We start from the raw sequence: 21966 nt of genomic DNA, 5'->3' as shown, positions 1-21966 counted from the left end.
TTTTAGAAAAAACTTTAAAACCATATTTAAATTTTGATTTTCTGTTAAATTTAACTATATTCAAATAACTAATAATATTAATAGTTAAATTGTTGCTACAGTTGAAAAATCTAAAAATTTACAGAATGTATTTAGTGTCGACCCATAATTTTGAAAACATAGATATATATTTAATAATATACCTAGATATAAAAAAAATTCATACTATATCATATATTCTATATTAAATAATTTTTTTTATTTTAAAATTATATCTTTCTAACTTGCAGATAAAACGGAATATATAAAATACCTGGATTAAGGAAGCCTTATTCTTGTTACCTGAAAGTGTCAACATACACTAACAAATACTATTTTAAAACAACTGATATGTCAATTTATGACGAGCGATATTTTAGTTAGCTTTTAACACTGAGAGGAAAAAAGGTGCCAATACTCAAAATCCCTACTATATAACACAAACGAATAGTCAAGCCGGAAATAAATTCATTAATAAAAGTAAAGTAGATAAACAAAGAAGGATAAAAATGGCATTTATTCATGTATAAATGTTACGTATCGCACACAATGACAATAACAACAGCGGAAACGGAAACTGACGATAATCCCAATATTTCGACAGCAAAACTATCCGTAATTCCAACAACAATTAAACGCATCATACGCAAAGCCATCGATTCAACAACAACAACAATACCATCAGAAACTGAAACAATGTCACTATTGGCAAAAAGAAATATCAACGAACATTACACAAGTGAAACTGAATTATTACATGATGCCATCGGCAACGAAAACAGTACAAATGAAAATGACAGCAATGAATTTTTAAGCATCAGCAATGCCAACAATTTAGCAGCAACAATCACATCTATACGAACAAATGTCACCCGCGTGCTATATATGTACTTTCAGAATGTGACCGATGAGAATGGCTATGGTGCAGCAACAACAATCCTACCAGTAACTACAACTCCGAATACAACTACACTTAGCATAGCAGATACGACACCAGCAACAATAAATCAAAATGGTATTGTTGATCTGTTACCAAATGTAACAACAACTGCAATATTGCGTTCACATTTAACAACAGTTAAAACAGCATTAATAGCAGCAGCAACTACGACTACTGCTGCAACAACACCAATAGACTCATCAGCAGCATCACTAGCAACAACAGCAACGTCCATCACTGCAACACCTGCAATACCGACAACGGTTACATCACTAAATACGAGTGCACTAACGACAGCACCCAGCATTATATATCCGACCTACCGCCTGGCAATTCGAAGCTATGAAAATTGCTCAGCCTTATTTGCGAACTATACACAGCCCCAGCAAGGTAAGTGGGCATATTAGTGCATAAATCAGGATGTAGGAGTTATTGCCATTATTTGAACGCACTCACATGCATTTATTTGATTCGCTTTTAATTGCACTCAATTCAAATTTTAAAATTACTGAAAATTGTTTCCGGTGTTGGAAATAATATTAAATCGTTTGCCTTTCTCTCTTGGAAATGTGTAATTTCATTCAGTGTTGGCATTCGGTTTGATAGTGTACAAATTGAATGGTGCAATCTAAAGGACAAAGTATGGCACAAATTGTATTTACTCATATATAAATTAATTTGAATTTAGTTTGAATTGCCTAATTGGTAGTCTGAAAAGGGAACCATGGTGCCGGCAACATGAATACGAAAAGTTTTTATGTGTGCCACTGTGCGTATGAGTGACGTTAATTGTGTTGTAAAGTAACTAATTATCAAATGTGAAGTCAATTTCTTATTAAACAAGTAATTGAAAAGTAAATACTTTTTAATTGTTATCATATTTATTTTATTAATATTCATTATTAAATCCATAATGGAATGTGTTTTTGGGTTCATAATGGACAAATGTTGTTTTGTTGGGTTTTACTAAAATCTTCTGGGGTCTCAAAAATTTTAAAGTCTTGCTGTTTTATAATAAATAAATACTTTTTAAATTATCACATGAAATCAAAATTTGTGAAATTTTTGAATTGGAATTTGTCACAATATATATATATATATATATATATATATATATATATATATATATCAAATTTAATCACATAATAAAACAAAATATTATTTAATTTTATTTTGCTTATTTAATTTGATTTTTAAGGTGCAATTTCGTGTAACAAAAACCTTATAGGATTTGGAATTCGTTTATAAAGTATAAATTTATATTATATGGAGAGTTTTAATCTTCCAGTCCTTCCTTTGTAGCCTTTAGATTGAGTTCCTTATGCTTTATTTTGAGTGCTCTAACCATCTTAACTTATCATTAAGAGATATAGCAAAAAATTTTGAAGTATAGTCAAACGTTTATTCCTCGAACATCTATAACTTGAAATATCTATAAGTTGATAAATAAATAAATAGTAAATAAATAGTAGTATAGAACCTAATTTACAGAGTTTTGGTGCCTCTTTCTTAAGAATGTACATTTTCAGGAATCTATCTCGTTTGTGCATTAGCACAGGGCAGGGCTAAATTACATATAATTATGAAAAAAAATTCTTAAACTCGAAACCTTTAAACTATCTTCATATTGCACCTAGTTTAATTTTGCAGGTTTCGGTATGGTATGGAGGTGTGTTGAGAAAGCCTTCTTGGGGTATGTCAGCTTTGATTTTTTCCAGAATGGAGTACGCATTTTCTTGTTTTAAACGAAAGTGTAGTCGAGTTAAGTACGACTTTATAAGTCCACCGTACTCTGGAGTGGAAGATGAGATTTTTGTATGTTGATGAGTCCTTCATGCTATACTTTACCGAATGCTTAAACAACGTCCAAATAGACCGCTGCGTATACGTTTTTATCTTTAAATGATTTTTCTATTTCTGCTGTGTTTTTATGCATCTGATCTATAATAAAATGTTTTCTGCAATGCTCTATCAACTCACTGGATTATTAAAAATTAAGTGTTAGGATTTTAAAAATTGTTCATAATTATTTCTTTTGCAAGTCGAAATAGAATTCGTGTTATAGTATATAAAAATTTTGTAAAATATATTCATTTATAAAATTTTTTTTTTTTTATATTTTATTATAGTTTTTTTTTTATAATAAACGCAAACAAAAGGTCAATGACTTGAGTAAGATATTTAATGAGTTTTTGATGAAGAAGCGTAAGAAAAAAAACTGTTTTCAATTTTGATTAATCACTTCAACAATATACTTAACACTGTAGTCGAATGTGTTAAATGCATTATATTCATGTTTTCTTAAATAGACTCTCCTTTGAGTTCTTTTTGATGGCAACCAAACATATATTATAAGGATTAGCGTTTATTAGAATACAGCATTCATTGTTCTATTGAATTATTTTTGATTGCACCTGAGCATATATTATAAATATTAGCTAGAATAAATTGTTTATAATTATATTGTATTCTTTTTGATGGCATCGAAAAATACATTATAAACATTAGCTATAATATATCATTTATTATGAATTTTAGAAATTATTTTTTAATGAGGTTTTTTCAAACAGTAGTGAACTACAACAACTAAAACTCATTTTATATTATTTTAATTAATTGAATTTTTGTCTGACCATACAGGTGTTTCAAATATTGACAAATTCCCATCATCAGTGGCCTGGGAAATAATTCTTGTATTTAAGTATTCGTAAAGTATTATTTTTGAGACTGCAAGTACATGGAATCGAACTCGGGTCCTGCCATATTTGAAGCTCAGAGTCAGCGCACCTCAACCAACTGACCCAAAACCGTACTTGACTTTTATGTTCGCACATTTTTCTGGAGTTTTGTTACTTTGCTATGAAAGTTTTATAATTTTTGTTTTGGTTATTTAATGTTTCCAACGCATTTCATGGAGAAATTGAAGTATATTTCTTGCAAGAATATATGGTATTCACAAATTAACGAAAGTTCTATTTACGTCATTTAAATTATTAAAATGAATTATTACAATACCACCCACTGACAATTTATAAGTTCTATTATTCGATTCGTACAAAAATTAAGGTACTGTGCAGTGGACCCCATTTTCTGAGATAATCAAATGAAATTTAATATAACTTTTGTGTTTAATCATAAAAGTTTTTACTCAAATTTCTGGAATATGTGAAATATAATTAAACTTTTAATTTAACCTTTACCTTTCATCTCTTTTTAAATTTTTTTTGTCTTAACTTTTAATAATTATTAAATTAATTTTCAAGTAATCCCTTAAGGCAACCCAATGTAAGTTGCAATAAAAATAATAAAATAATTAAATTATTTTTGGTATTATTTTTTAACCCTGTATTTACTCTAGTAAGTGCGCCCAAATTGCTTTCCATGTTTATTGACACACACCAACACACACCAACACACGAGAATACATGCGCAAATAAGCAATTAAAGCACTGACCTGCCCTTACATAAAATTTATTCAGTAAACACAACAGTAAAGACGATCAAAAGCTTTAACTTTTATTTAAAGTTGTGGAAGCGCAGTGTTCACTGTGGCCTGGACTGTGAGTGTGTTGGTGTTGCAACAACAATAAGAGAAGCAGTAACGTTAACAGCATTGTTTCGTTTATACAGTAATTTTATTGCTGCTGTGCAGTTGGTTTTTATATTTGTTTGCACGAAACTTGCATATTTATCAGCACACCCACACACACACACACACACGTTGCTGGCTTATTTCCTTCACACACATGCAACCAGACTCTGTAGGTTTAACTTCGCCCATCAATACTTGTTTAATCAAATTTAAATTAAACTCAGGAAATATTTGCATATCCTCGTAAGCTGATGGAAGTGGCAGGACACGTGTGAGATTGCTCTGTGTAAAGGAGTAGCCAGCAAATGCCAAAATGTTTGCTAATTCCAATGACCAGCTTGGAAATTTCTATTTTGTATATTTTTATATTAAATTAAAATAAAAATAAAAATAAATTAAACCAAAGCCAATATTCATTGCATACATTAAAAAGGCTTCGGTGAGCCACTCTGCATCTTAAGTATCTTCTTTATTGGAAAATAGAAAATGCATTATGAAGACATGTTCCAAGAATAATTTTTTTTTTTTTTGTAAATTCTGTTACATTTATTAGAACTCAATTTAACTGTGAAAGCTTCAATTAAAAGTTGAATTTAAGTTGATTACTTAAAATAGATATTTTCAAAAAGGAGTGTGCCTTTTCATAATCGAAAAATGTCCTTAACAAAGTATATATATATTATAGTTTGTCAAAGCAATAAATGAATTATCACAAATAAGATATCAGCACAATAAGATTTATTGAACTAATGAAGTTCATTTTTATGTTTATATTTTGTGTGAAGATATGGAGAAGATTTCCACAGCAATGTGGAAACTTCATTTCAGTAATCGGAACAGAGAAATTTAAGCGAGAGACTCAATACCGAGTGGATTAGATTTATCTATTACAGAATAATAGTTGAATAATAAGAAGTAAAAACAAGCGTTGAACATTCGGTAGTAAAAATGGAAGCAAAAAGGAAGCTTTATTAATATATTATACAATACACATTTCTCATGTTAAGTTTTTTCGAGTTAATGCATCTGGGCACTTTTATTCTTTGATAGCTGGAGGATTTGTGCATAGTCCCACCCTTCTTACTGACTAATTTAAGTATTCCTCAAAAGCTTCGTGATTATTCGATTACTAATCTAAGATCTACGTACCGCCCTATTGAATTTGTATAAACTATATAATATTTATAACATCGATGTGTCTCTATAAGCAATAACATTCCTTTAACATTATCTTAGCCAGAAAGCATGTGCGTTGCGCAGGTACAATGGATGTAGTAGAGGGAATGGGGTTATGGCACAAGCGCGAGGATTGAACTAGTGATACACTCTGTGATCAGAGTTACGAGAGCCGCAGTTATAGATAGGATCATAGGTGATGCCCCTATGTTCGGCTTAGCGAAGTATAGGGTGTAACACTAGCGGATTTGTAGTGCAAAGCTTTGACAAGGTTTGCGGAGAGTACCTTTTATGTTTCTATACTTTCCAGTTTTTAAAATAAGGAATTAACTCATTAAAATCAAGTACCCGGTTGGTTTTATTAGTGTGAAACTTTAATCCATTAAAACACTGACTTTAATCCATTATTCAGATAGGTCTCTTCATCTAGTACTATTGAAAAGTGAATCTTCATTCTTCAATATATACAAATCGTTTATCCTTTTGAGTTTTTATTTTTGTTTATGGAAAATAGCCTTCGAAAACATCAAAGATATTTTTAAAATGTATTTATCGGTTTGATATCGAAACAATTTCTTTTCATAATCAATTTCTGCTTGGACCACAATCAGAAGTCATACGGAGTTCAATTAGAACTTGTCAATTTCTGCCGTATAATCTTTGCCAAACTTTCATATAATATTTTAAATGACTATCTGGGACTGTAATCAAAAGTTTTTTTAATATGGGATGACTGCTTGATTTTACTCTTCTGAAATCCTGATTTTCTCTCTTTAACTTATCTAGTTACTTCCAAGCCGAATTGTAATTTTTACTTATTAACATTATTTTTCTTATTATTATTATCAGTTGCAATGGTTGATTATATCTGAACATTTTTTATATGTAAAATCTTGAATAAATACTTGTATTGCTGAACTACTCAATACTTATACTTAATACTTCATCAAACCTTCCCTTTCGAATTTATTGGTTTTTTTAGTAATTTTTTGATATCCTAGTTTTCTTTTCGATGAGGCACTTTGAAAAATTTTATTCATTTTTTCGCGGCAGTGCTTGATCATCGTCTTTAAATTCATCTTTAAATTCATAGAATCAGCAAAACTAACGAAAAATCTGTGCGTGGGTCCTTTAAGTGCTCCGTCCTTGTATAGCCAATTTTCAATCGAATTTAATATTTGCTTATTTTTGTTTTTTTTATCGACTTTCACACAGTGACGTTAAATATAAGTTAGTCGCAGATAAATATCAAAAAAATTAGCAAAAATTTTAACGGTATTTAGATAAACTATATATCCTTTTAACTATCATCATTCACTCATAGTTGTGGATGCACTTAAATATTTTATGGAATCATTCTCATCGGATCTATTGATAGACTTAATGTGTGTTAGTGTATTTTAATTTAACTCACGGCTTGATAAAATTAATTTGAAAAAGATGAATGTATATAAAATATTCTATATATAAACGCAATTGTAATCAAAAAATATATGTATATTATTGCTTTTAAATAAAAAATATTTAAATAAATAAATATGGTCAGCCAAAAATTCAATTAATTAAAATAATATAAAGAAATAAAATTTTTGTTGTTGTAGTTCACTACTGTTCGAAAAAACCTCTTTTAAAAAATATTTGATATTAATTTTTTTTTATATTAATTTAAAAAAAATAAGGATGTAATATTATATTTCACTCACATACATCATATACACATATCTTTTGTGTTGATTCTTTTTTTATTCCATCTAACTTAAATGATGTGAATGTGATTTCACATTATACAATTTTTATGAGTAGGCGTATAAACAGAATATTACAGAGCTATAGAGTATATAATAGCAAAGACCAACATAAATCCAATTTGAAAAAATCTTATTTCAGTAATACCAACATTTTTATAAATGTATAACCAACATATGTATAACCACCATATATAACCAACACGACGAACACTGCATTGGACTGCAAATATTTGAAATGAGATTAAAGTCTTGCCTTTGAAGTTGCATAAATGTCGGCTTCATTCAACTGCAGTGAGAAAAAAATTTAATGTGAAAGTGCTTTATGTAACACGTTTACGTAATTCGTTTGAAATGCAATATAATGCGATCATAAAAATATTAAAAAACTGTCCCTTTAAAACCCTTTTATTAATAAAGCAATTGCATATATTACTATACGTATTTAAATTTTTATCTTAATTTTTTTTACCTCGGCGTATGAGTGACATTTTAAATTATGCAAAATATATTTGTGGCAAAAGTCCAAGCAACTTCAGTATTCATTCATGGGTACAAAACATATGCTAAAGTACCCACAGTTTAATTTGACCGCAGGATATGAATTTGGACTAAATATTCAATAATCTTGTTACTGTGCTGACAATAAACAACAATGCATGAATAATTAAAATTTATTTAAAATCAATAAAAATTGCATTTGCAATGAATAGTTTCGTATTGGAATTGTATAATGGAAAATGTGGTCTATAGAGTAGGCTTAAGAGTTTTATATAATGCAAATTATTATAAACCTTAAATGAAACACTCAATAAATAAAATTCAAATTATGCAATTGAATTCACCTATTTACTAAATAAACATAAACAAGAGTAATTGTATATATTTAATTTATATCTAATGAATTTTATTTGAATATCTTTTGTTTGGAGATTTCGTTAAAGTTTGTTTTCTTATCCAGTAGAAATATAAATATGCAATTCATGATTAGATTTTAAAATTAATTTGTGCAAATATTGCAATTGTCATTTGTAGTATGAGTATTGTAAGCACACAAAAGCATATCAACAATTGTATATCTTTTGCTTTTTAAATCAAATTACAATCCAAACAATTTCTCTTCCACTGTCAACGACATACACTTAAATCATTTGTGGCCAATGCGACATGAAAAAGCGCAGCCACTTTCTAATAAAGGAGCTGAGTTTGCCGTTGTGTCCAAGGATATCGTGAAATTCATTGACCTACATAGAGTAAGAAGCGTACATACATATTTCGAGTGAAATCAGTGACATTAGCAAAAGTACATATAGTAAATATATGGCAAGAAACACAGAAAGGAATTACAAATCTGCACTTGCATAAAGAAAACGTATAATAAATAAATAAAAGCATATTGCATTATAAACATGTGAATTTAAATAAGCACATATGTCTTAATAAAAGCAGAAAAAAGTTACTAAAACCAATATATATAATTTTAAAGAGGTGTTAAAGTCTTAGCTAAACTATTAAAGTTTAAATACTTCACAACTCACAGTAGAGAGTCTAGACCACACCTGCTGTTGTAATAGACAGTTTGACATTTCAAAATTTGGGACTTTCCTCTTTTCTACTTTATTTTCTTTTGGGACAGTGGTGACTTATATATCTACAAATGAATATCACCATAAGTTATATCATAAATTTAAGGTCACAACAAGCAGGAACATTATGTCTTTTAAATTTGATGTGGCTATACTTCCTCGCAAATGATTTATTTTCTTTCAATACTTTCAATATGAATTCAGCAAAAAAAAAATGCAAGGGAAAAAAGGTTGACGAGAAAGGAATAATGAAGAATGGACAGAAAAACGGAGTGAAATTGAAGTTAATTGATGACATATATATATATATATACTACGGAAATTGCTGTTAGCAATGTGCAACAAGTGCATTCATTATCAAAGATTTGTCAGGAAGAATTTTTTTAGAAGCACTAGCAAGACTAATAAGTTCCAAGCCACAAAAGACAAAGTACTTGACATATCAATGCCAGCAGATTAAATTTCAGATACTTGGTAGTAATATACGAGTAGTACTAGTCAAAACACTTCAGTAAATACAGTATCAAACGTATCATTACGTATAAAATATAATTAATAATTAAATATAACTAATCTGAAAAGTATAGTAATATCTGAAAGTAAAAAGTCAACGCAACAGAAGAAGTAAAATTCTTAATAAAAACTTAGATATCCAGCTCCATAAAAGGGATATATGGAGTATAACGACAGAGTATACCTTAGCGAAATATAGCAAAGATGTATATTTTTGTATATTGGAATATTGTATATTGTATATTAACAACTTATTTAAACTGTGAATTTCGAATAAAGAAATTATGAGAGTAGAAACCCAAGAGCAAGTTTAGAAAAGGGTTCTTATTAGTTCTTACGAGGGCTGCCTTTTAAGTCATATGCTTAACAATGAAAACACAGTAGTTATTCAGTGAAAATGGTTTTATTTTTTTATTTGATTGAACGAATTTTCGAAATTGTTTTGCCATTTTAAAGTTGGTATCTCTGAAACCAGGGTTCTGAATGTCTCAACGGCTAGTTCGGGCATAGGAAAACCCGTTATCCATTTTTTTGTGAATGCTTAGGAGCATGTAGAAGACATTGGTTGCCAAGTCGGTACTGTAAACCGAACGACCCATTAATTAAATGTTTTGAGGGCTCAAAAACTCTGGTGGAGGCAGTTCTTTATTCGACGTTCGGTGTTTCTCAATTCTCTGAAGACTTCCGGCAAACAAATGGTTATGTACCAATCAGTGTCTACCGTTCTATGTTGTTCAAGTAGTACAGTTACATCATGAACGGTTTTTCTGAAAAACAATACGACTGTTTGCTTAGTTTTGTTTCGTTCACGCATCGTTTTTGGTCGGTTTTCAAATTATTGGAAATTCAATTGGAAAAAATCTTTCTGGTAGATTTAAAATTAAATGTATGCTAGTTCCACTAATGCCCAACTATCTACCGGTATGTAACATGTCGATCCATCTCAATTATTTTTCGCACTGCTTCAATGTTTTTTGGTACAACAGCCGTTCTTGGACGAACTTAAAGAAATACGTCATGGAATAAATGACGACTCGAACTCATTGAATCTAAATTTGATTATAACTCATTCAGAATTTTGCGAATAACTTCATTGAAATTAAAAGTTAAAATTGAAGATGTAAATTAATTTTGATAATTTTTTTAATTGTCATTAATTTTGAATTGAGTTTAAAACCTTAACTCTCATTTATGCATAATCACTAAGGATTAAATAATTTTAGCGTGCCTCAATTATCTGAAAATCAACATTTTTAATAATTTTATTTACTTTAATATCTAATTATTTTTCTTTTTCTATTATAATTTATATTATTATTTTCCAAATAATAATTAAAATTAATTTTATTTACACATTTTAATATGGTACTTATCAGCTGCATTAGTAAACCCACAAAGTACTTCACCCACGCAATTTTGAATTCGTTGCAAATTATTTTGCTAATCCATTTTTCAGTTACAAACAAATTTAATTACCTTTATTTGAGTTTTGGCCACTTTGAGATTCTTTCTAATTTAGCATTTTTAATTAAGCTTGTCAAATTATAATCATTAAAACCGCATTATGCAAAACAGACAGCGCCACGAAATATATTTGTCAACAAATTTTTGATATTTGCATGCAATAAATTTTGGCAATCAACTATTTTGTAAAACATTGATGTACATTGTATTTACTACATATATATTACATATTAATTTTTATAATAATTAAACCATATTTATTAAATTTTCAAATTACACTAAACGATTTAAAGTTTTAAATTCAAAATTTTGCCATAGATCATAGGTGAGAATAAGGTAGGGCATCGCATCAATAGTAGGCAAAAAGTAATGAAATACCTTTCTTAAGATAAAGATATAGAATAAATCATATATATATAAATATATATAAATATATAAATATATATATAAATCAGAAGGCAGTTTTGAATACAAGTACGTTTAATATTTGTGAGCATTTATTTCGAATCCTTCTTTATTCAAATAGTTGAAGTTTGGCAATGGCCGATATATTAACACTTAACAATTTATACAGAAACAAACACCCACCGATCCTAGTGTATATATCGTCTTCTTTTTTGCTTGATCAAAAGCGACTTAGTGTCTAAAGTACTTTTACTTTTATTTCTGGTCTGTTACCCTTTAGATCTACTTTAATAAGAGCTCCGTTGAATTCTGATAATAAATTATTCAGTTGTTTTTATAGAAGTATACTTTAAGACCCAGTATATCTTCCTGACGGAATATATGTTATATTTGATTTAAGAGATTGCACTTCTGAATTGGTGTGGGCATCCACGGAATCGAACAGTTTTAGCGTTCTATCTTTGATATGCTTTTGTACATTCTCGGCTCTTAAGTTTTTGAGTATGTTTTCTTTTTTGATGTACCATGCAGCTTTAAGCATACGTGTCAGTACAATATTCTGAAGAGTTTTCTAATGGTGAGTGGAGTTGCATTGCCATAAGTAACACAGCCATAAAGTAGTTAAGGTCTAATTAATAAGGTCAAGTTTTCTTGAGTTAATGGTTTCAGAGCATTCAGACTTATGTTACAAGCCATCTTCTTGACCCTTATTTTCTTGAAACAAGTGTATGCTAACTTTCAAAAGTTAGATTTAAGTATTTTACATTGTCCTTCCATTCTATTTCCAAGTTGATTCTCCACCTTCTGAAGAAACTCCTTATACTTTCGATACTTTCACAACGAAATAGGCAATTCTCAACAAGGAACATACTAAACCTCATTTGAAGAAGTAATTGTCTGCTATATGCTTGGGGTCAGTTTCTAACTCCAAATATCAGCTATAGTTAATTTATTTCAAATCCAGATTACTGTTTAATATTTACTCCTATTTTCTACTGTTTCCAAATAAACTTCAGAGTCGAAGTATGTAATTTTTATTTTTATAATAATATTCCATAAGAATTTACTATAAACTTACAGTTCAAACACATATTTTATTCAGAAAATTTTTTAAATGTAAATATGTATACATAAAAATATATATATATATTAATATATGGTTGGTTGCAGTGGCAGGCCATTAGATAACTTCAAATGTACCTCAATTAGCGATTTTACGCCGTTTTGCTACCACATTCCTCGCAAGAACTCTAGTATAGAAGAGTAGAGACTAAATCCATCCCGCCGAACTTTTATAATTTAATAGGTCTTTCATCTTCATCATTGAGTAGTCTGATAAACTATCACAGAAGTATTTTCCTTAGAACCTATATCTTCTGGACGCTAGAGCCGGGCTTTTACAGAGAAAATATATTATTGTTTCTTTCTCCTGTGGGTTTCCACAACTTCTGCAGTGAGGGTTATGAGGAATACGTAGTTTCTCTGCGTTAGTTCCTACACACTAATGACTAGTAAGAACTGCAGTAAGCTTTGCAGTGTTCTCAAGATCTCTTTTGATGAGTTCCGAAGATTAATTTTTATTATAGGTAGGCCATGTTAACCTGGAAGTTGCACAAGACCTAAGAGCTTTCCATCTGTTATTGGCAAGTTGTAGAAAGTATATATATAATATATAAAAATTAAATCTATAATTCTTAACAATGGAAATATATCACTACTGAAGCAATCATTAAACTTCGTTGAACTCACGAACCTAAATACTATTTTTTTTTTGGACTGCAAAGAGATCCAACTTATCGCTTGGATATAAGTGATACAAATATTTCAGTGAATATATGTAAAAAATAATAAATAAATAATAAAAAAATAATGATTATTAATACGAAGTTAAATTTTAATTTGGTTTTTAGGTTTTGATTCAATTAGGTCACCAGTTTTGCTCTTTATCCTTAATTACTCAATATTTTATAATTAAATTTTTACTGCTAAATTACATTGTATTTTAATATCTTATTACAGGCATTTTTTGTAATTGGACTTGGGATCAGTTTCTTTGCTGGCCACCGACACCGGCGGGTGTGCTGGCGCGCATGCATTGTCCTTCAGGTTGGCATGGAATTGACACAAAAAGTAAGTACTTAATAAGTAAGATGAAAAAGCAAAGACTTGATTACTTAAATACCAAAGGAAGATCTTAAGAATTGTAACAATTAATTGCCGTGGGTATTGATTTGTTAGGCGGTCCATTTGTTATCCTTGACAAATTTTCCAATCGAATATTTTTCTATTATATTATAAAGATATTCTTATATAAATACAAAATTTCTTTTTTGCAAAATATATTTCATTTTATCTCATGAAGTGGTTGGTTTGCACAAAGCGAAACTACTACTATTGATTTTGTGCAACACTCAACCCAATTGATTTATTATCTTATCTCGCTAGAAATGATTCATGCAATGGCCAGAATAAATTCAGTTAGAATTGGTCCAATTGATGCCGAAAGCATTTGATATTTGCTGAGCAAAGAAGCGTTTAAAAACTAACAAAAAAGATATTTTATTGAATAAATGCTTTTATATAAAATAATAAAATATTTTCTAGTTTACTTTTCTCGCGAAACCTTACTAAATCGCCTCCACGGATATTCAGTTTGGTTTATTTTCAATAAAAATATTTATTTCTTTATTGTCGTGTTTACAAAGTTTATTTTAGAAATAAATTTAAGAATTTTGTTTATAAATTTAAAATTCTTTTAAATTAAAGAAAAATCAATGTTTAAAAATTACTGTTTACATTTAAAGAGGAATTTCGTTAAATTAAGTTATTAGCATCTTCTAGCATCTTCCAAGCGGAAATTTACGCAATTTTAAAGTGCGTATTCATCAATATTGAACGGAATTACCAGGGTAAAAATGTCGCAATACTGACAGACAGACAAGCGGCGAACAAAGCACTAAACTCGCATCAGATGACCTCAATACTGGTTGCTAGACTGCGTTGATAAGTTAAATCTGCTTTCCGAATCAAATCAGGTGTCGATTCTTTGGGTACTGGGACATACTTGCGTATGCAGAAACAAATACGTGAACAAACTAGTCAGGAAAGAAACAGCTACACCGATAATGGGGCCGGAACCTTTATGTGGATTAAGACATAGTTCCCTACTTTCTCTTATAAAGATAAAGAAGAACTAGAACAAAAAAGATTACTGTGACAATATATCAGGATTAACCCAATCTAAATTATTTATTTGTACCTATAACAATAAAAGATTCCAGAAATGTATAAAAAAAAACTTAGAATCATCACAGAAGTCCTATTAGGACACTGTAAATTAAAACACCACGTTACGAAATTGGGTATATATACTGCAGATTTCGCGAAGAGAATGCGGAGTCAGCCACACATATGCTGTTAGAATGCCCTGCACTAACGCATTAGACGAATTAGACTCTTGGGAATGTACACCCTTGCGGAAGAGGCAATAAGAGTCTATAAAGTAAGTTCTATACTACTTTTCATTAACGCAACAAGGCTTAGAGACCTACTCTAAACCAGAAGCGGGCACATTGGACCCGACGGTCGCAGTGCCACATCCCTTAACAATAATAATATAATAAGTTATTGGTTTTATGGAAAGGCTTTATTTAATTAAAGTTATTATTTATTATTTATTTGTGAGTTAACTCTATAATTAATTTTTAAGTTAACTAAGAATAAGAAACTGAACTATTAGGTCCTTCGCCCTAAATAATTAAAGTAACTTTTATTTATGGATTTTAAAAATCATTTTAAAATGAAAATTCGACATCAAAATAACGATTTATTTCTTAATTTTCAAATATTTAATCCATATTTAAGTGATATTATAACAGAAGAACAAAAAAGTAGTCGGATACCGGCCCTGCAGTAATCAGAAAGTGCCAAAATTGTTTTACAATGTTTAGTTATTGTCCACACCCAGAAAAATAATTTGGTTGATTTAACCAGATTTTAACTATATCTTAGATTAAAATATTCTTACTCGAAGTAACATGTTAGTTCAACCATACCATATGCTGATTTTCATATCTTCTTTACTCCATGAGCTAAAATTTCTTTAACAAATGGATCAGGTCAATTTAACTAGTATATAGTTAGTTAGTTGTGGTGGAGGAAGGAACGAGTTCTCCTTAATTAGCTAAAAAAGCCGTTTTGAATCCACAAAACCTCATAGTAGTAGCAGAGAGAAGGTTAAGCTAGAACCAGCCAGAGGCATAACTAGTATATAGTTGGAGCATATTTTTCTGAGTGTAGAGATTCAAGACGCAAAGCTACAATTTCATTCCATTGAACTTTAATTCGGAACCATTATATCAGAACATAAAGTTTTCCTAAAGAATATGTATAACCATTCAAAATATTTTTATAACACTTTATTTTTATAATATAGTTAAATTAAAATGCATTAAACTTATTATTACTTATTTGTAATTAATTTAAAATATCAGACTAAGTAAGTTCATTAAGTAACTCTCGAAAAAGAAATCAGTTCCTTCAATCCATTGCTTCTCAGATTTTACATACATACCGTAAAAACGGTATATTAAGTCTATCAAAAGGTTTGGAAGGCAATAAGAAAAATGTCTGTTTGTGTGTATATCTTTATTTCCTTTTATTTATTGTCCATGGATTCACGCGAATTGCAATAAAAATGTACATTGTACCTTTTTTGTGAATGCAGGCAGATTCAAAATTCTATGAAATACATTTGAAACTAACATTTGAAGCTTTTGACTTTTTGAGCATATGTATCTGTAATGAACTCAGCTATAGACAATTTTACGCGTCGACAACATCAATTACTTTTCGTATTCAACTGTTTTAATGACGTGCGAGTTTTATTTTCTCTTGAAAATTCATTTGTCAATAAAAGGAAAAGGTGTCGTAGATGTACGCATAAAGGATAGCATAAAGGATTAATATAACCTTTTCTTAAAGCGAATTTTTTACCAGAAAAATCTTTCAGCATGGACAGGAACAGATACTAATCACTTGATACTAGGTCTTGACTATAAGGTGGAAGCATGAGAGCTTCTTAACCAACCTCCCAAAGTTTTGATGAGTCATTATCAAAGCGTGTGACCTGATGCGTCCTAATGGAATACAATTCTTCTCCATTTGCCCAAAGCTGGCTTCTTCTGAACGTTTGCTTCCTTCAGATGGTCCAGTGGTTGACACTACAGTTCCGAGTTAAGAGTATTGCGTATTTTCTCTTTGCTAGTTTCCGTCTTTGATGCGCGCATAAACAAAACTAAATCAACTAATCACCAAACCGCCGAAAATTTTTTTTGGAATATCATCTCTCTAACGCCATCTAACGTAATCCGATCGGACATATACAACGCCGGACACAAATAACTGAATTCATCTATTGAGAAAATAATGGATTTCTTTTTAGTACACCTTATATATTGAAGTATAAAAGCAGCGTATGCTTCCAAAGACAACTGATGATTTGGCCATACAGGGAAAGTTTTGTGGTCAATCGAAAAATGCAATTAATGAAAATAAAAAATAATTGTGGAACTACTATTCTATATTATAAATAGTTGAGTAAATAGCAGGTCATAATACATTAAACAAAAAAAAAAGAAACGAAACAAACAAAAATAAAAACCATATCATATCGACATTTAGCAGAAATTCATAAGGTATCAACGGATAGATATAGCACCTCAAGAAGAAGTAAATAAAGGGAAGCTTAAAATTTATGTACTGACTTAAATGTATCTTTTTTCTACTGTGAACTTAAATAAAATTTAGTTTAGTCAAAAAGAAAAAGTAGTTTTTATGTTTTTGCTATATTAAATACAAAATATTTTTATTTCTTAAGTAACAATTTGCTATAACGTCTATTAAGTGGCCTTTAGACATCAACGCGCGTTGACAAACACACGAAGTCTTCTCTCTCCATTACACATTAAATTTACCAACAATTTTTTAAACACGCCTCCAGCAAACAATGCAAAATTTGTTTACTCATCAGTATTAAAGCAATCGCTGAAGTGTCGACAGCGGCTGCTATGCGTAATTTCCTTACGAAAAATGATGTTACACATTTAATTTATAATTTTAATATATATATTTATATTTATTTTTATGATTTCAATTTATATATTTATTTTTATATATATTATATTTTATATAATTTAATTTTCTTTTTGGTATATTTTAATAACAAATTTTCCGTAGGTGCACAATGCAATTAATATTTAAAACAAAATTCTCATTGTAATTTAATGTTTGGTTATATTTTTTTAGGTCAAGGTTATTAATATTTTAATTCTTCTTAATAAAATGTTTTGGAAATTAAAAAATTTTACCTAGGTAGAAAATACAAATATTTAAAATAAAATTCATTCATATTTGCAAAGCATCGCATGCTAGCGACAAATCATGCGTGCATTTAAACGATGTTTACGCTTCCATTTCTCAAAATAAATAAAATTTTGCATGCCGACCAAATCCGACTGTATATGCAAAAACACGAGCGTGGTTGAAGAAATATCAAAATTTTTTGATTTTCGTCAACACATTTCTTAAAATTTCAAATGTTACTATTACACAAACAAATTTCGCATTTCACAAAGTAGGAGAAAAGTAGGAGAAAAAAATTCTCATGTGAGAGCGATTTTTTAGTATATTTGTTGTTTTATCTGGGGCGTGTTTTAAAAATTGTTAAAAAATTGTTTGTGTAATGGCAAGCGCGCGTTGACAACGAACGTTGCTGTCTAATGGGCCCTTTATAGAATTCGTCGTTAATAACGACTCAAAATCGTTTAATTTAAAAACTAAATTGTGTGAATTATTGAGTCTCCTTTTGCTTTAATTATTGCTATTGTTTCCTCCTACTTTTTTCCGTGACAATAATGCAATATTTTCTTATTTCCTTAGTTTTATTCATTCACTTAATTTTCTATAAATGTTCAATAAATAGATTTTCTTTTTCATTGTCCATTCTTAGATAACATTTCCTCTTAATTGGGCTTAAATTCATCCTAATGAAAAATAAATGAAAAAATATTTTTTATGATAACGGAACTATTAAATTTTAATTCTCTTCCAAATCAATCTTATATTCCATCTTTTTTACTATTTGCACTTAAAATGTTTTTACTTTTCGAGATGATTTATAGTGAAACCAACGCTAGATAGGTAAATGGGTTATATCGGCGATCCCAAGAGATCCACTTATTTATCACATATTCCAAAACTCAGAGGTTAGAACCTTTGGAAATAATAATACCTTTGGAAAAGCTTATAATGCTATTCAAAAGGAGGTCCTTTAATTGACCATGATCCTCAAAAACTGGCCTTAAATGGTAACACGGTGCCTCGCATTTGCTGGACAGAAAGTAAGCAGACGAAAGGCACTTTCATCGCCCTCTCCACAAAGGCGGCAGGTATGGTTGAAAGGGAGATTTAGTCTCCTCGCATGGTTACCTAGAATACAATGACGTGAAAGTAAATTTACTACAAGATTGATATCTCTATATGATAGCTTAATAAGAGAATTTGATTTGCTTTAATTGGAACGTGGCCAAATTGCATATCATAGTATCCTAAATAATTTTATTTAAAAAATTTAAGTCGGTGATGTCAAATCAGCTGAATACGAAAGCGATTGATGTTATAAATTCATGACATCACCGGAAACACGAGAGACAAGATTGCTTAACGAGAACCATTAGTTATTATACATTATATTTAGAAAAAGATTATTTAATTATCATTACAATGTAAAAAAACTCAGATCCCTCATTATTCAGAATCATTTATATATCCTGATATATGGCGATTTTGAAGTTGATGTAAAGTGTAGTTTCTCAAAATTCCATGAGTCCATATTTCTTAGGAATAAAATATAAAAATTTTTCACGGAAAAAATAATATTTTTCTCAAATTACTATGGGTTTGTATGTTCCAGAGACGGGTTTTTTTTTAAAATGAATTCTTTTTATAAAGTTTATCCAAATCGAAGGTGATGAGGTCAAAAACGCTATTGTGATGTATAATATTTTACTGTCAATATTATTCGATAAAAATAATTAATTCAAAACTTAATTTTACCAATTAATTTATAATCTGTATATATTTTTCAGACATCATTCAAATCATATATTGATAATTTAAAAAAAAAATAGTTGCATAAAATACATATTTTGCAGGGCATAATATATTTTTCCGTTCAAAAGGTAATTTATCGTATAATTGTAATTACGAATATGTAAAACATTAGCCGTCATTAGTATTTTGAACTTTGTTCTAGTTTTCCTTATACGGGGAACAATGACAAACTACTGTCAATATTTACTCTATCGAACTTTGTAGTAAATTACTGTTGTTAACACTACACATATACGAAACATTTGTCATATATGTAAATATAAATATATATGTATATAACTGCACATGAAAACTGTATCTTTGTCACATTTTCTCTAAGAAATCGAACATTTTTTCCTGAGAAAAATATAGGTTTTAATAGGTGTATCGTATTTAAGTAAATAATAATGATATCTAATTTAAGTACTAAACTGTAACTTTTATATTCTTACTGAAACCTAATATGTCTCCTTTCTATTTTATAATCATGCAAACAATTACAATACTGCAGTTTCTGGTATATAATTTTCTAGATATAAATAATGATTTAGTAATTATATTCAGTATATATAAATAAAAGGTGTGTTTGTAAGTGAAATTGGTATCTACACATATGATGATAATTTTTAACTTGAAAACACATAATTAACTGCCGAAGAGGTGTTTAATTGCTGAAATTAAAAGTAAAACACTAATAATAGATACATAAGATATATATCACCTATATAAGAATGAAAATACATTTTGAAATATAGTTTACAGAAAACACTAGAGAGTTGCTTTACACATATACATAATATAACACGTCGTTCAATAATGTGTGTTTCTGACACATAGATGGCGGCACTAATACTAAATAAATATTTTTTTCGAAAGTGACAACCTTTTTAGGCTTACTGTCAAAATCATATGTTAATCCGACCATTTGTTTACAAGTTACAGTGCTTTAAGTGACGCTACTTTTGAGTTTTCAAAAAAAAAAACGAATTCAAAGCAATTCCGTGTGCTGATTTATCATTGTTTTTTAATGAAAAAAAAATACTGTTCAATGCCAGGAATGGCTTGAAAAACATTATTCGGACTCTGCTCCATCAAAAAGAAGCATTTGTTATTGATATGCCGAATTCAAACGTGGTCGTACAGACACCGATAACATTCCATCTACTGGACGGCCAAATGACGCTGTTATTCCAGAAAACGTTGAAAAAACACTGAAAAGCATTATGCCCGACCGTAAAGTGAAAGTGAGGGAGATTGCTGACATTCTACAGATATTAGCAAGCAGTATACACACCATAATACACGAACATTTGGGTATGAAAATGGTGTTTTCCAAATGGGTGCCGCGTTTGCTCACACCGGAGCAGAAACAACAACGAATCGATGATTTAAAGAGCTGTTAAAGCACAATAAGTCGCAGTTTTTTCGTCGGTACATCACGATGGATGAAACATGGATCCACCATTTCACTCCAGAGTCAAATCGGCAGTCTGCTGAGTGGCATGCAGCCGGTGAAAGCCTCTGTAAGCGTCTGTATTTTGGGATGCGCATGGAATAATATTCATCGACTATCTCCAGAAGGGGAAGACCATTAACAGCGACTATTATATAGCGTTATTGGAGCGTTTGAAAGACGAAATCGCAAAGAAACGGCCTTATATGGCAAAGAAAACAGTTTTGTTCCACCAAGACAATGCACCGTGTCACAAGTCGATGAAAACGATGGCAAAATTGAACGAATTGAGCTACGAATTGCTGTCGCACCCACCGTATTCTCCAGATCTGGCCCCCAGCGACTACTGGCTCTTCGCAAACCTCAAAAAGATGCTCCTTGGTAAGAGATTTGGCTCAAATGATGAAGTAATCGCCGAAACTAACGCTTATTTTGAAGGCAAAGAAAAATCGTTTTACAAAGGCGGTATTGAAAGATTGCAAAAGCGTTGGAATGACTGTATCTCCCTAAAAGGGGATTATGTTGATGAATAAAAACGAATTTTGGCAAAAAAATGTGTTTTAATTAGTTAGTCACACACATTATTGAACGAAGTGTTATACTTTGAGTTAATTAAAAAAAATTAAATATTCTTATGTTGTTAAAATTTTACTAATGTTTGATAAAAACCTTACCTATATTAAGAATTTTGTTTCTTTCGTCAAAACGATGGTCACAATCACAATTTTAATAATAATATTAAATATGGTAGATAATGTATTTATATCAGCTAAATATATTCAACTCTATATATAAATATTACTACATTTGATACACCGTCCATTTTGGCAACCACAGCAATTGGCAATAACTAACTTATATACAATATTTACTTATTGTCCAATATTTATAAGAATTACATAAAGCTTATTGAGTCATAATGT

The 21966-nt window shown here is 29.8% G+C and overlaps 1 protein-coding gene across 1 annotated transcript in view; it reads left to right on the top strand.

Moving 5' to 3' along the window:
- The first annotated feature begins 282 nt into the window (after positions 1-282).
- Positions 283-21966, top strand: part of LOC119669737 (PDF receptor) — a 34790-nt gene continuing 13106 nt past the window's right edge. The window contains exons 1-2 of the mRNA XM_038079749.1: positions 283-1348; positions 13459-13569. Of these exons, the coding sequence (XP_037935677.1) occupies positions 541-1348; positions 13459-13569 (919 nt within the window). The 5' untranslated portion in view covers positions 283-540. The remainder of the gene's footprint in view (positions 1349-13458; positions 13570-21966) is intronic.

This window comes from Teleopsis dalmanni, chromosome 1 (genome assembly GCF_002237135.1).
Source record: "Teleopsis dalmanni isolate 2A chromosome 1, ASM223713v2, whole genome shotgun sequence".
NCBI classification, from domain to species: Eukaryota; Metazoa; Arthropoda; class Insecta; order Diptera; family Diopsidae; genus Teleopsis; species Teleopsis dalmanni.
Note: the sequence above shows the minus strand (reverse complement) of the source record. Positions and strands in the feature narration are given on the sequence as shown.